The sequence below is a fragment of the Alexandromys fortis genome, unplaced genomic scaffold (assembly GCF_014885135.2).
Source record: "Alexandromys fortis isolate MF-2015 unplaced genomic scaffold, M_Fortis_MF-2015_v1.1 scaffold_408, whole genome shotgun sequence".
Taxonomy (NCBI): Eukaryota; Metazoa; Chordata; class Mammalia; order Rodentia; family Cricetidae; genus Alexandromys; species Alexandromys fortis.
In genome coordinates, this window is record NW_026068283.1 from 202,482 (window position 1) to 215,948 (window position 13,467).

General features: G+C 47.0%; 1 protein-coding gene across 2 annotated transcripts; it reads right to left on the bottom strand.

The window, feature by feature from the left end:
* Positions 1–404: 404 nt before the first annotated feature.
* Pnma8a (PNMA family member 8A) lies at positions 405–5,157 on the bottom strand. Of its 2 annotated transcripts, none has more exons than XM_050132196.1 (3): positions 4,945–5,157; positions 3,392–4,731; positions 405–2,886 (listed from the first exon to the last, which is right to left on the bottom strand). In XM_050132196.1, exons 2-3 carry the CDS (start codon positions 4,716–4,718, stop codon positions 2,870–2,872), a joined length of 1,344 nt encoding a protein of 447 aa, XP_049988153.1. In that variant the 5' UTR covers positions 4,719–4,731; positions 4,945–5,157; the 3' UTR covers positions 405–2,869. The 2 variants fall into 2 exon arrangements, with proteins under 2 accessions (XP_049988153.1, XP_049988154.1); XM_050132197.1 differs by having other exon boundaries at positions 4,939–5,157.
* Positions 5,158–13,467: the final 8,310 nt, after the last annotated feature.

Here is a 13,467-nt window from a genome sequence, read left to right on the forward strand (position 1 = left end):
GGTGTGGCTCAGTGGTAGAGCCCCTGCCTAGAATCCCCTAGTGAGGGGCTGGGGGTGTGGTTCAGTGGTAGAGCCCCTGCCTAGAATCCCCCAGTGAGGGGCTGGGGGTGTGGTTCAGCAGTGGGGTGATTACCTAGTACATGTGAGGCCCTAGGTTCAATCCCTATTACCAAAACATAAATAACTAAATAAACTACTTCCAGATCATTCAGCCTCACCTATCCCCTAGTCTAGAAACCATAACGTCATTGGAGAAATGGATGACAGCCCACAAGAACCAAGAACAAATAACTTCTCTGATGGGAAACGAACAATGGTCGCATGAATCTCTTACTGCTTAGCAGGAAAAATCTTCCGCCAAGCTCCCCCCTCCAACAAGGCAGACTGCACGGAGACTTCATTTGCACAACTTTATTTTACACTCACACATTTACAGTCACTGATTGTTGTATCAATGTGCTACTTCCATGAAGGCGTCTCAAGGATTATCACAGGAAAAGAGGCTGGAGGCTGACTGACTCACTGACAAATGTTTAACAACTGAACGCAGTTTCTGGATCAAGAAATCTGCAGTGGGGAAAAGGGCATGAAAACTCAAGAGGGCTGGCAGTCCAGGACGGAAAGCCCGCTGTGTACCAGGTTAGCACAGGTTAGCAAGGGACCTCGCTGTCACAGCTGAACAGGGAAGCGAAACACACAGGTGCAGACTCATTTTGGATATTGTGTTACAGGACATGCAGGGGACCAAATCTCTTCCACTCCCTTCCGACCTTTCTCCTCAAAGTTCACACCTACAAGAAACTTAGAGAGTGGGACACACACACACACACACACACCGACACCTCATTAGAAAACTATGTTGCAAGAGGAAGGATCTGAGTTTGCTCCCCAGAACCTGTGCAAAAACAAACAAAAAGTCAACGTTGTAGCACAGGCTTGTAGCCCCAGTTCTGGGGGTGGGGGGCATCCCTGGGGTCCACTGCCCCACCAGCCTCCTAGCCGGTTTCAGGACAGTGAGAGACTGGCCCTCATAAAAAGGTGGGTGGTGGCTGAGGAGTGACACCCAAAGTAACCCTCTGCCTCCACATACACACACATGCACAGAAGGACACACACATACACAGAAAAATACAACTATATACAAAATACAGAGTCAATGGCTAGTTACAGTTATCCTATACACACAAGGGAATATTTTAGATATTTTGGATCACAACACAGTTGAGTTTTCATTTTTCTACACTTTAAACAAAATGTCCTTATTTACTTATTTATTTTGAGGCAGGGTCTCACTCTATAGCCCAAGCTGGCCTTGAACTCATAGCAGTTCTCCTGCCTCAACCTCCACATGCTGGGATTACAGCCACTTGTCACCACAGCTGCTTCTTCTGAATGTTAAAATGTTTTATTATATTTATTTCCTGGGGGCGTACTTGTGCCCATGGAATAATTGTGGAGATCAGAGGCTAACACGGGTGTTGCTTCTCTCTTTCCACTATGTGGGTGTTGGGGATTGAACCCAGGGACTTGAACTTGGTGGCAAGCCCCTGCCCCTTTTCTCGTTGAGTCGTATCTCCAGCATCTCTTTCGTGCTTCTAAACATGAAAAAAAAGGGTCCCCAGGATGTAGCTTAGAAACCACAGATGGTGAAGACACCATTCTCTCTCCTTCACACACACACAGAAGGGCAGCATGGCCAGACTTAGTGGCACTAAATTCAGAGGATAGAATTCCGTCCATTTAAAAGAAACTTTTGAAAAGAGAGAGGTTTTCCCTTTCTTCCTATGATGTGAGCATCTGACTTAAGCCTCAATGACAGGGGGTCTCTAAGAAGTCAACAGAATTAGAGCTAAATGCTGATTTTTCTCTACCAACCTCTCCTCTCCCAGCAGGCTTTCTGAGAGGGCCATCACTCCATTTGGGAACTAAAGTGCTGTTTTTATTCCATTTTGGTTTTTATTGGTTCTGGAGATTAAACCCAGGGCCTTGCATATGCTAGGCAGGAGCTCTGCCATTTGGCCACGCCCACAGCTCCTCACTGGGGGATTCCCCTGCCCAGAAGCTCACCGGCTCAGATAGGGGGGCCGGCCCCCAAGTCCTTGGGATTGACCTGTCTCCACCACCGATGCTGGTGTTACAGGCACAGGCAGCCATGCAGGACCTTTTCACATGAGGCCTAAGGATTAGAACTTAGGTCCTTGCGTTTACACTGCAAGTCCTCTTTCCCTCTGAGTCATCTCCCCTGCCCTCCGTTTTTTGTTTTTTTTTTTTTAAGACTCTGAAATCTGAAGAATTCAAGGGCAAGAGATGTTTGGGTTTTCTCCAGAACCAACTCTTGGGACCTAACCAACTTCTGGCTAGGCTGCTGAAGGACCGAAGTTGAAGTACACAAAGCAAGCTTCGAAGAGCAAGGCCTGACTTACCGAATGCTTACAGCACAAGGGACAAAATGGCCACCCTGCCCTTCGGGACTTCAGGCTCTACAAGTGGGCTGGGCCTCCAAAAGAAAAAGCAGAGGGTAGAGGAAAATAAAGGCTAAATGTGGGTAAACATAACCAAGAGCCCTCTTGTGGATAAAACAGAAAGAATGTTCTAGCATTTTCCAAAGCTACTTATAACCTCTTTCCCCTTTGAGGGTGAGCAGAGATGAAAAGAAGCTCCCACTGAGGAAAAGACACAGAGTTACCCCAACACACACACCTCCTAAGGCCTTACATCCGTTACCTGTGCAGGTCAGAGCACACACACTTAATAGGCCCCTACAGAGTCCAAAGTCATGTTTCATTCAACCACAAAGAAAAAGTCAGCTTCCAACTTGAAACTTCTTTCTCGATGCTCTTCCACCTCCTCAGATGCAGGGTTCCCCAAATCATAGCTTTCTGGAATCTGTGGATAAATCAGAATATCCCCAGAAGGGTAACAGGGTCAGGCATAATTAGATATTTATTGCCTGGGAACCTCCTGAGTCCAGGACCATGCCCACCCCCCACCCCCCACCCCGTCCCCACCCGGTCGAGCCCTAGAAACAGCAGCCTTAGAGTCCTGCATGCTAAAAAACAACAGAATATCAAATTATAAACTTTTATGTAGTGCAGGCTGATCGTAGACTCTCAGCCCTCTGCTTCGGTCTCTAAAGTGCTGGGGATACACGATTACACACCCCAAAACCATTACATTGCTGTGGAAGGAAGTGGGTGAGACAGTCACTGGTTGACAGAGACCCAAACGATGCCTAGCAAGGGCTCTAGGAGGGAGGACTGGGCTCTCTCACTAACCCTCACCTGGGAGGGGGTTTCAAACACTGCCTTTATGCACTGGGGTCCTGTTAGGCCCCCTGCCCCCACACTGCACCCCTGTTTTAACTAACCACATCATGTCTATATGCACTCACCTTTGGAGACATGAGGGAATCCTCCTGGCTTGGTCTTCTGAGCACTGGAAGCTGAAGCAGGTGCATTAGCAGGTACATTAGCAGGTGCATTCGCAGGTGCATTCGCAGGTGCATTAGCAGGTTGGGGCCCCCGAGGAGCCCTTTGAACCAACATGGCCCTTCTAGAACCAGGCCCTTTCTTGGGAATCACGGGCGTGTTCTTGGTAGCTTCAGAATCAATCAGAACATAAGAGAGGGAGCCCATGCCCATCTTCTTCTTCTTCCTCATGGGGGCAGGGATCTTATTTGTGGCCCAGGTCATGGCTTTCTTCTTTGGAGGGCTCTCAGGACCACCCTCTTGATCTGAGTCCTCCAGATTCCCAGGGCCCTCTGCTGTGGCCCGTGAACGCCGAGGAAAATCGTTGGGATCCCTCCAGACTCTTTTCTTCTTCCAAACTGTCTCCTCCTGCTTCACAAAGGGTTTTTTGTTGTTCTTGACAGACTCCGGGATCTCTGAGTTTCGGGCAGCTGCAGCTTCAGCGCCTTCTAAATTCACCTTATTGTAATTGTTGCCTTGGGGTTTTCTCCAGCATGTTGGTTCTTGCTTAGGATTTTTTTTCTGCTTCCTTCTCCTGGAGCGAATCTTACCTCCAGCCCGGCGAAATAGAGGTTTTGGAGAGTCACCACGGTCCTCTGCAGTCTTCCAGTAGTTTCGGTCCTCCATCTTGAAAGTCGAGCCCACCTCTACACCCAGTCCGGGTTCCTTCTTTACCGTTCTCCTTGCTGTTGAAGCCCAAGCCATCAGCTCGGCCTCCTCGGCCCTCGCTTCTTCCTCCCGATTACGCATTTCCGCATTCATGTAGAAGATAACCTGTACCACGGCGCCCAGGAGCAGCCCCATGGCTTCTGCCCAGTTCGGTGGAGGCTGGTTTGGGTTCGGGAACGATGGATGCTGGTTGAGCCTCAAGAGACGTACCACGTCCTCCCAAGTGCGCCCTTCGCCATCCAGGAATTCGTTCAGATTTTTTAAAAACTCGGCGTCCTGGGTGGGGTCTCTGCAGACCACTTTCCAGACACCACCCTTCCCTGGGAACTCGCGAGGTACAGAGCTCAGGTTCACACCCTCGCTAACCTCAACAAGCGCAGCTTTGACGTTCTCCTGCCGCAAAAAAATTTTGTTGACCACACGGTATGTGCCCAGTGGCAAGAGGACCCCATTCAAGGTCTCCTCAATTTCTGCATGGCTACAGTGCTCAGGAATGCCAGTAACCAAGAGGGACCTGTGGATGTCCAGTCCCATGCCCCGGCACCAATCTTCCAGCAAGCTCATCGCCATGGGCTCCGACATCTTCCTGCTCTACCTGTGCAGGGAACAAAGACTCTGAGAGGGAGAGGAGTGGAGGTGAGCTGGTTCCCAAAGATGAATCTCACAAGACAGTGAGGTCAGATTCCCTGAAAGAGGGACAAAACCGTAGATCTCCCTTGTCTCTTACACAGCTGGCTTTGTAAGAGGCCTGACTCCTCTCCCCTCAAGATCCTCCCCCATAACCTGGGCCCCCAGTGCTCACGTGTACCGGATATGGTGCAATCGGCCCTGGCCCCTTCCCGGAGTCTGGAACGCTGCTGGTTCACGGGGATGTTCTGGCCACCCCCCGCTTCCGATAGCCTAGGCAGGCCAAGGACAGGAGGCTAGATTGCGGAGAGCAGGCCCCGGCCCCAAAGAGCCAGGAAGTTGTGTCTATGCCCGGCTCCAGCTCCAGTCTACACGGGTCAAACGGCCTTGAGCCCCCTGAGCCCCACCGAGCTGGCCTGGCGTAGGCGTTGAAGAGCGCTCATGCGCACTTTGCTTCCTCAGATCTGCATCCCCGGCGGTCTCCATGGCAACCAGCCACTGGTTGCTAGGCATCATTGCTGCCTAGCTGTGGGTTCTGTAGCTGGGCTTAATAAGAAAGATGGACAAAAGATGTGGCCACTGGGACTGTTCAGATGTCCATTGGACAAAAAGTCTGTATCCTACATCTCTCCAGGGCTGTTTTTTCTACCACTATTTTTTCTCTTTAAATTATATATATAAACAAACACATGCGCGCACATATATCTCACCCTCATACCTTAGAAAGGGTCCTACTGTGCAGCCCTGGTTGTCCTTGAACTTTCTGTGTAGAGGAGGCTGGCCTGGAACTCACAGAGATCCACGTGCCTCTATTTCCAAGGGTGCTAGTGTTAAAGGCATGTGCCACCATGTCTGACAACTTTTATAATTTTTTAAAAATATTTATTTATTAAGTATAAAATATTCTGTCTGTGTGTATGCCTGCAGGCCAGAAGAGGGCACCAGACCTCATTACAGATGGTTGTGAGCCACCATGTGGTTGCTGGGAATTGAACTCAGGACCTTTGGAAGAGCAGGCAATCCTCTTAACCTCTGAGCCATCTCTCCAGCCCTAATTTTTAAATTATTATTTTGGGGCTTGGGGGGTTTTCTTCCTTTTTTGCTTGTTTTGTTTTTGCTAGAATACAAAGCGACGGGGCTGGAAAGACAGTTCAGCAGTTAGCGCTGGCAGCTCTTGCTAGAACTCAGGTTTAATTCCCAGCAGCCAACAGTCTTGGGAATCTGATGCCATCTTCTGGCATCTGTGGACACAGCATACATGTAGGGCACAGATACATATGTAGGCAAAACACCCACGCAATTAAAATAAATAACTTAACCTCTGGGTACAACCAGCAAAGGAAGGCTTTCAAGCCTCTGGAGTGAATCACAGCACTGTTGGATAAGTAAACAAAGAGATAAGAAAGGAAACTACTTACCTTACGAAATTCACTAAAGTTGAGGTAACTTAGACAAAAACTCCCGTGACTAGGGTTATGTTTGAATTTAAGCGACCACATCATAAGTAACTATAAAAGAAGGCAACTTCTGTTACCCCAGAAACTGATATTTACCCTGTAGACGAAGAATAATCGGAAGACTCTGTCATCAAAAATGAAACTGAAGGCCAGGCAGTGGTGGCGAAGGCCTTTAATACCAGGACTCAGGAGGCAGAGGTAGAAGGATCCCTGTGAGTTCAAAGCCAGCCTGGTCTACAGAGTGAGTTCCAGGACAGCTAGCAAGACACAGAGAAATCCTGTCTCAAACTACAAAAACAACACCCAAAAAAGAAAAGAAACTGAAGGGCAGGATTGTGGCTACCAGGGTAAAGTACTTGCTATGTGAATGCGAGGACCTGAGTTCAGATCCCCAGCACCCATGAAAGAAACGAGCGCAGCATCTCAGGCCTAGAATCCCAGTGCTGGAAACAGAGAGGCAGCACTGTGGGACTCCTCTGACCAGTCTATCCAGACAGCGCGGTCCAGGCATGTGAGAGACCCTGCCTCAAAATTCATGGTGATGCACGCCTTTAGTCTCAGCATCAGGAGGCAGAGACAGGTGGATCTCCAAGTTCAAGGCCAACCTGGTCTACATAGCAAGTTCCAGGCCAGCCAGGGCTACACAGAGAAACTCTAAATAAAGAAAGTGGAGAACAATCCAGGAAGGTACCAACACTGACCTCTGGCCACCACAAGCACACTTGTGCAGGCAAACCCCGCCTCCAGACACACAAACACAAAAATTATGCCTCTGAATTATAGTGTTCCAATGAAACGTGGGCTTGGAGAAAGTCGTATTTCTAAGACTGCATTTCAAATGGATTTCATTTGAGTATGTGTGCATGATGTGTGTGTGTCAGGGTGTGTGCGTCAAGGCACACGTGGAAGTTGAAGGACAGCTTGCTGGAGTCAGTGCTCTCCTTCCACATGGACTGAACCCAGGTCCCAGGCTTGTGCAGGGGACACGTTTACCCATTGAGCCTCCTCACCATCCCAAAACTTGTGCCTTATCTGCCATTCTATGCAGTGGTAATAGGTAAAACTAAAAAATGATTAACTGGAGAACAATAAAAATGAGATGTAAAAATATCTTAAGTAAGTGAAAAATGAACCAATATTATATGTATACATACATACAGAAAGAGAGAGTATTTAAATTAAATGTGTATATGGCCCAGTGTGGTGCACACCTTTAATCCCAGAATTTAGGAGGCAGAGGCAGACTCTGTGAGTCCCCGGCCAGACTATGCTATAGATAGTGAGACTCTCACACTGGAGCGGTAGCTCAATGGACGAAAGCACTGGCTGTTCTTGGTAGAACCCTGGTTCCATTTGCAGCACTCTGTAAGTCCACCTGGAATATGACCCCTCTTCTGGTCACCTTGGTTACAAGTGCACATATGTTGCAATACATACATGCAGGTAAACAACTATGCACATAAAATAAAAAGTGTGAATGTAGGCTCTCTTGAGTTCAAAGCCAGCCTGGTCTACATAGTGAGTTCTAGGACTACCAGAGCTACACAGAGAAACCCGAAGGGAGGGAGAAAATGTTAATGTAAATAAATTAAGTTAAAATGTATTAATAAAGCCAGGCATAGTGGTGTGTGCCTATTATCCCAGGAGGAGAATCCCAGAAAGTTCAAGGAATGTCAGGGATACAAATGAAGGATCAGGATGATCGAGGTTACATAATGACTGTGTCTCAATAATCAATTAATTAATTAAAAGTCAGCATATCGGGGCACACCTGTGATTGGCAGGTGGATTAAGGGTTCAAGGTCAGCTGTTCAGTGATGATGCATCCTTTAATCCCAACACTCAGGAAGAAAGCAGAGGCAGGTGGGATCTCTGAGTTAGAGGCCAGCCTGGACTACAGAGAGAGTTCTAGGACAGCCAGGGCTGACACACAGAGAAACCCTGTCTCAAAAGAGAGACAGACAGACAGACAGACAGACAGAGAAAGAGCGAGCTCAAGGTCATTCTTACATACATGCTTTTCAAATTTGAGGCCAGTCTAGGGTTTGAGAGACCGCCACGACAAAAAAGTAGATAAATAAGTCATGTTCATGTAGAAAAAAATACATAAATAGGTAGAGAAACTTTATATATATGTGTGTGTGTTTATATACACACAGGTGCTTAGTGGCATCAGCTGCATGCCTGGTCTCTTATTAAGGACCCACCCTGATTGCCAGAGGATTTAAAAATAGTTCTAAAGCATCCCTAATAGGAGTCTTACTGTGGTTTCCATGACGACACATAGCCCTTTGGTTTCCATGACAACATTTTGCAGAGTGGTTTCCAAGACAACACATCTCTGTGACTCCAACCTTTCTGTCCATTTCTGCTTTGTGTTTGGGGCTATCTTTTTTTTTTTTTTTATCGTCTTCCTCTCCCTTTAGCCTTGGTTTTCTTTTGTGTTTGATTGGTTTTTGTTTTTTTTTTTTATTTTTTTGTTTTTTTTTTTTTTGCTTGGAAATGAGATGTAATATTGTCCACGCTGGCTGCATACTTACTATTTAGCCAAGAATGGCCTTGAGCTTCTGATCCCATCGGCTCTGCTGCCTCCCTGGTGCTATTGCAGACGTGAGTCAGCATATCCGGCTCCATTTCTTTTGCTTTAAGACAGGTTCTGACTGTGGCTCAGGCTGGCTTCAAATTCAAGCGCCCTCCCACACACATCAGCGCCCCGAGTCCTGGGATGGAAGGCCTGAGCCATTTTACCTGACTAGACTTCGGGTTTCTCCTTTACCCTGTATAATTTAGTTGAGAACCCATCAAATTTCTAGAAATACCAACTCCAGAGAAAGTTCAGGGGGTCTTAGTTTGCTTTCAATTGCTGTGATAAATGCCATGACCAAAAAGCAACTTGAGAAGCAAAGGGTTTTCACTGAGAAAAGTTGGGGCAAGAACCTTGGTCAGAGACTCAAAGGGAGGCCGTAGAGAAGCACTGCTTACTGGCTTGCTCAGCTGCTTTCCTATACCCCCAGAAGTATTAGCCCAGGGGTGGCACTGCCCACAATAGGCTGAGCCCTCCCCACATCAGTTGTCAATTGGCTTGCCTCCCGGCCAATCCGATAGGGGCATTTTTTCAGTGCAGGGTACCTCTTCTCAGAGGAACCTAACATGTGTCAAGTCAACAAATAATAATCATAGTCACAATAAGTTAAAGTAACCAAAACAGGGCCACGACCGTAAGGCGAGTTGGGGAGGAAAGGGTTTATTTGCTTATACCTTAGCTTCATTAGGCGTCAGTGAAGGAAGTCAGGACAGGAACTCAAGCAGGGCAGGATCCTGGAGGCAGGAACTGATGCAGAGGCCGTACAGGGTGCTGCTTACTGGTTTGCTTTCCCTGACTTTCGCCTTCTTATAGAATCCAGGACCAGCAACCCAGGGATAACTCCACCCACCACGAGCTGAACCCTTACTAAGTGAGAAAATACCTTACAACTGGATCTCATAGAGGCATCTCCTCAAGTGAGGCTTCTTCCTCTCTGATGACTCTAGTTTGTGTCACACTGACCCACAAAACCAGCCAGTAAAAGAAGGAAAGGGATTGCTTCATCTTACATTTCTAGGCAAAAGCTCATTGTTGAGGAAGTCAGCCTAGGAACTCCAGCAGGAACCTGGAGGAACATGGAAGAAGTCTACTCTCTTTTCTTCTCTCTCTCTCTCTCTCTCTTACTTTTTTGTTTGTTTCTTTGTTTTGTTTTTGTTTTTGTTTTTCAAGACAGGATTTCTCTGTGGATCTCTGCTGTCCTGGAACTCACTTGTAGACCAGGGTGACCTCAAATTCACCAAGATCAGCCTTCCCCTGCTTTGGGCTGGGATTAAAGGCCTGTGTGCCACCATGACCATCAGCCAATGGCACCACCCACAGGGGCCTGGGCCTTCTCACAGCTCCAGCTGCCGGCCTGAACTGCCTGGGAATAAGCACTCAGTCATCACAATGGCCCCCAGGCCAGTGAGTTCCATCCCTGGACAGCCACACAAATACCATGGAACATGGGTTCCCAAGCTCACAAACACAATAATAATAAACAACAATTTCTAATTTTTAAAAAACGGCAGGGACTGGAAAGATGACTCGGCTCTCAGGAACAGTGACTGCTTTTCCAGAACACCCAAGTTCTATTCCCAGCATCCACATGGTGACTTACAACCATCTGCAATTCCAATTCTAGGGGGCCCGGCGCCCTCTTCTGACTTCCTCAAGGCACCGCATACATGTGGTGGGCATACACACCTGTAGACAAAACACCCACACATAAAATAAAATGTTTTTCATTTCCTTTTTGTGGGGCTAGAGAGATGGTTCAGCAGTTAAGAGCATGTACTACTCTTGCAGAGGGCCTGAGTTTAGTTCCCAGCACCCATATCAGTCATCTCTGGATGCCTGTGAGAAGTCCAGCTCTAAGGGATTCAATGTACTCTGCCTCCGTGAGCTCAAACACATACAAACACACATAAGTAAAAAATTGAAAAGCTAATCTTTTAAATTGTTATTTGAGTTGATGGGTTGAATTTCATATCAAATCAGTTAAATTAATTTTATTGTCATTGGAACAGAACTTCCAAAATGACCCTAACATACTTACTCTGTTTTTAATTTTTTTAAACATTTTTTATGGTTTATTTAATGTGCATTGGTGTGAAGGTGTCAGATCCCCTGCAACTGGATCTTCAGACAGTTGTGAGCTGCCATGTGGGTGCTGGGAATTGAACCCAGGTCCTCTGAGCCATCTCTCCAGCGCCTGTTTTTAAATTTTTGTCATTAGTGTGTATGTGTGCATGCACGGAAGAACACATATGAGGTATGTATGTGTGGAGCAAGTGTGCACATGTCACAGTGCTTGTGTGAAGGTCATAGATAACCTTGGCTTTTATTACAATTACTCAGGTGTTTGCATATTTTGTGTATGTGTCTATCTATGGGGGAAAAGAAGATAACCCAGTGGTTCAGCAGCTTCATCTTGGCAACTTTATCATGGCCTTTTCTGAGTTTCTTCTCACCAGGTTTCGGTAAATAACTGACAAAATCCGAGGATTATGTGGAGGGGGACCAGGCTCATGTTACAGCTCCAGCTGCCGGCCTGAACTGTCTGGGAATAAGCGCTCTGGCAGCTGGCTTGCTCTGGAGCAGCATTCCAGAGAGAAGCTGTAGCCACAAAACCAGGAACCCGGGCTGGGCCTTTGGTTTTGTTGTTTTTAGTCCAGATCACTAATGCTGTGATGAAGCACCATGATTAAAGCGGGTTGGGGAGAAAGGGGCTTATTCGGCTTACACTTCCACATCGTTATTCACGACCAAAGGAAGTCAGGACAGGAGCTCATACAAGGCAGGGACTTGGAGGCAGGGGCTGGTGCAGGGGCTGTGAAGGGATGCCGCTTACTGAAAACCAGGGACCACCAGCCCAAGAATGGCACAACCCACGATGGGCTTGACCCTCCTCCGTTAATCATTACTTAAGAAAATGCCTTACAGGGGCTGGAGAGATGGCTCAGAGGTTAAGAGCACTGGATGCTCTTCCAAAGAACCTGAGTTCAAGTCCCAGCAACCACATGGTGACTCACAACCATCTACGATGAGATCTGGTGCCCTCTTCTGGTGTGCAAGCATATGTGCAGACAGAACACTGTATACATAATAAATAAATAAATCTAAGGAAGGAAGAAAGAAAAAAAAGAAAGGAAGGAAGGAAGGAAGGAAGGAAGGAAGGAAGGAAGGAAGGAAGAGAGAGAGAGAAAGAAAGAAAGAAAGAAAGAAAGAAAGAAAGAAAGAAAGAAAGAAAATGTCTTACAGGCTTGCCTACAGCACACTCTTATGGAGGCATTCTCTTCCTTTTTTTTAAGATTTATTATGTATACAGTGTTCTGCCTATGTGTATGCCTGCAGGCCAGAAGAGGGCATCAGATCTCATTACAGATGTTTGTGAGCCACCATGTGGTTGCTGGGAATTGAATTCAGGACTTCTGGAAGAGCAGCAACCGGTGCTTTTAACCGTTGAGCCCTCTCTACAGATCTAGAGGCATTTTCTTAATTGAGGTTCCCTCTTATGATGACTCCATGTCAAGTTAACATGAAACTATCCAAGACAACAGTCAGCAGTATTGCCTTCATACATATTTCAAAAATAGTCCAGCCCACTGTGTTGAGAGAATCACAGTTGGGCAATAAGCCCAAGCATTTATAGAAAATTAAGGAAATAAACTCACACTGTAATATCACCACTTAGGAGACTGAGGCAGGAGGATTGCCACAAGTGCAAGGCCAGACTGGGCCATATAGTGAGGCTGTATAGCCTGTGCTACAAAAGCAGAAATGCTGTCACAAAAGGCACAGCCTGGGACAGGAGGGATGTGGAATGAGAAAAGCACCAGGGTCTTCTGGGGCCAGAAAGATGGTTCAGAGGGGAAAGGCGCTTGCCACTAAGCCTTAAGATTCAAGTTCCATCCCCAGGACCCACATGGTGGAAGGAGAAAATGGACTCTCAAAAGTCATCCTCTGAGCCAGTCAGTGGTGGCACAGGCCTTTAATCCCAGCACTGGGAGGCAGAGGCTGACAAATACCTGTGAGTTGGAGGCCAGCCTGGTCTACAGAGTGATTTCCAGCACAGACTCCAAAACAGCTTCAGAGAAAGCCTGTATGGAAAAAGAAAAGAAAAGAAAAAGACTGTAAAAATGAATGCTGGGATTGCGACTGTCCCCAATGTCCGGTCACTCTTCCTCGGGAAGCATTACTGATTCCTAAACCAACTGGGGAAAATTTCAGTACATTATCTAATCCACAACTTTTTTATTTGTTTTTTTTTTTTTTTTTTGAGACAGGTTTCACTGTGTAACGGTCCTGGCTGTCCTGGAACTACCTCTGTAGACCAAGCTGGTCTCAAAGTCAGAGCTCCACCTGCTCCCGAGTGCTGGGGCTAAAGTTATGCATCACCACTGCCAGGCACCTAGTCCATGACTTTTCAAGTTTGCACTAGGATTTCTATTGCTGTGACGAAACACCACGACCAAAGTACAAGTTGGGGAGGAAAGGGTTTATTTGACTTACACTTCGGCATTGCTGTTCATCACTGAAGGAAGCCAGGACTCAAACTCAAATAGTGCAGGAACCTGAAGGCAGGAGCTGATGCAGAGGCCATGGAGGGGAGCTCCTTATGGCTTGCTTCCCATGGCTTGCTCAAGCCACCTTCTTCTTTTTTTTTTTTTTTTTTTTTTTT

What these genes read in the sequence shown, in the direction of transcription:
- Pnma8a (XM_050132196.1), bottom strand. Translation starts at nt 4,718, where the DNA reads ATGTCGGAGCCCATGGCGATGAGCTTGCTGGAAGATTGGTGCCGGGGC.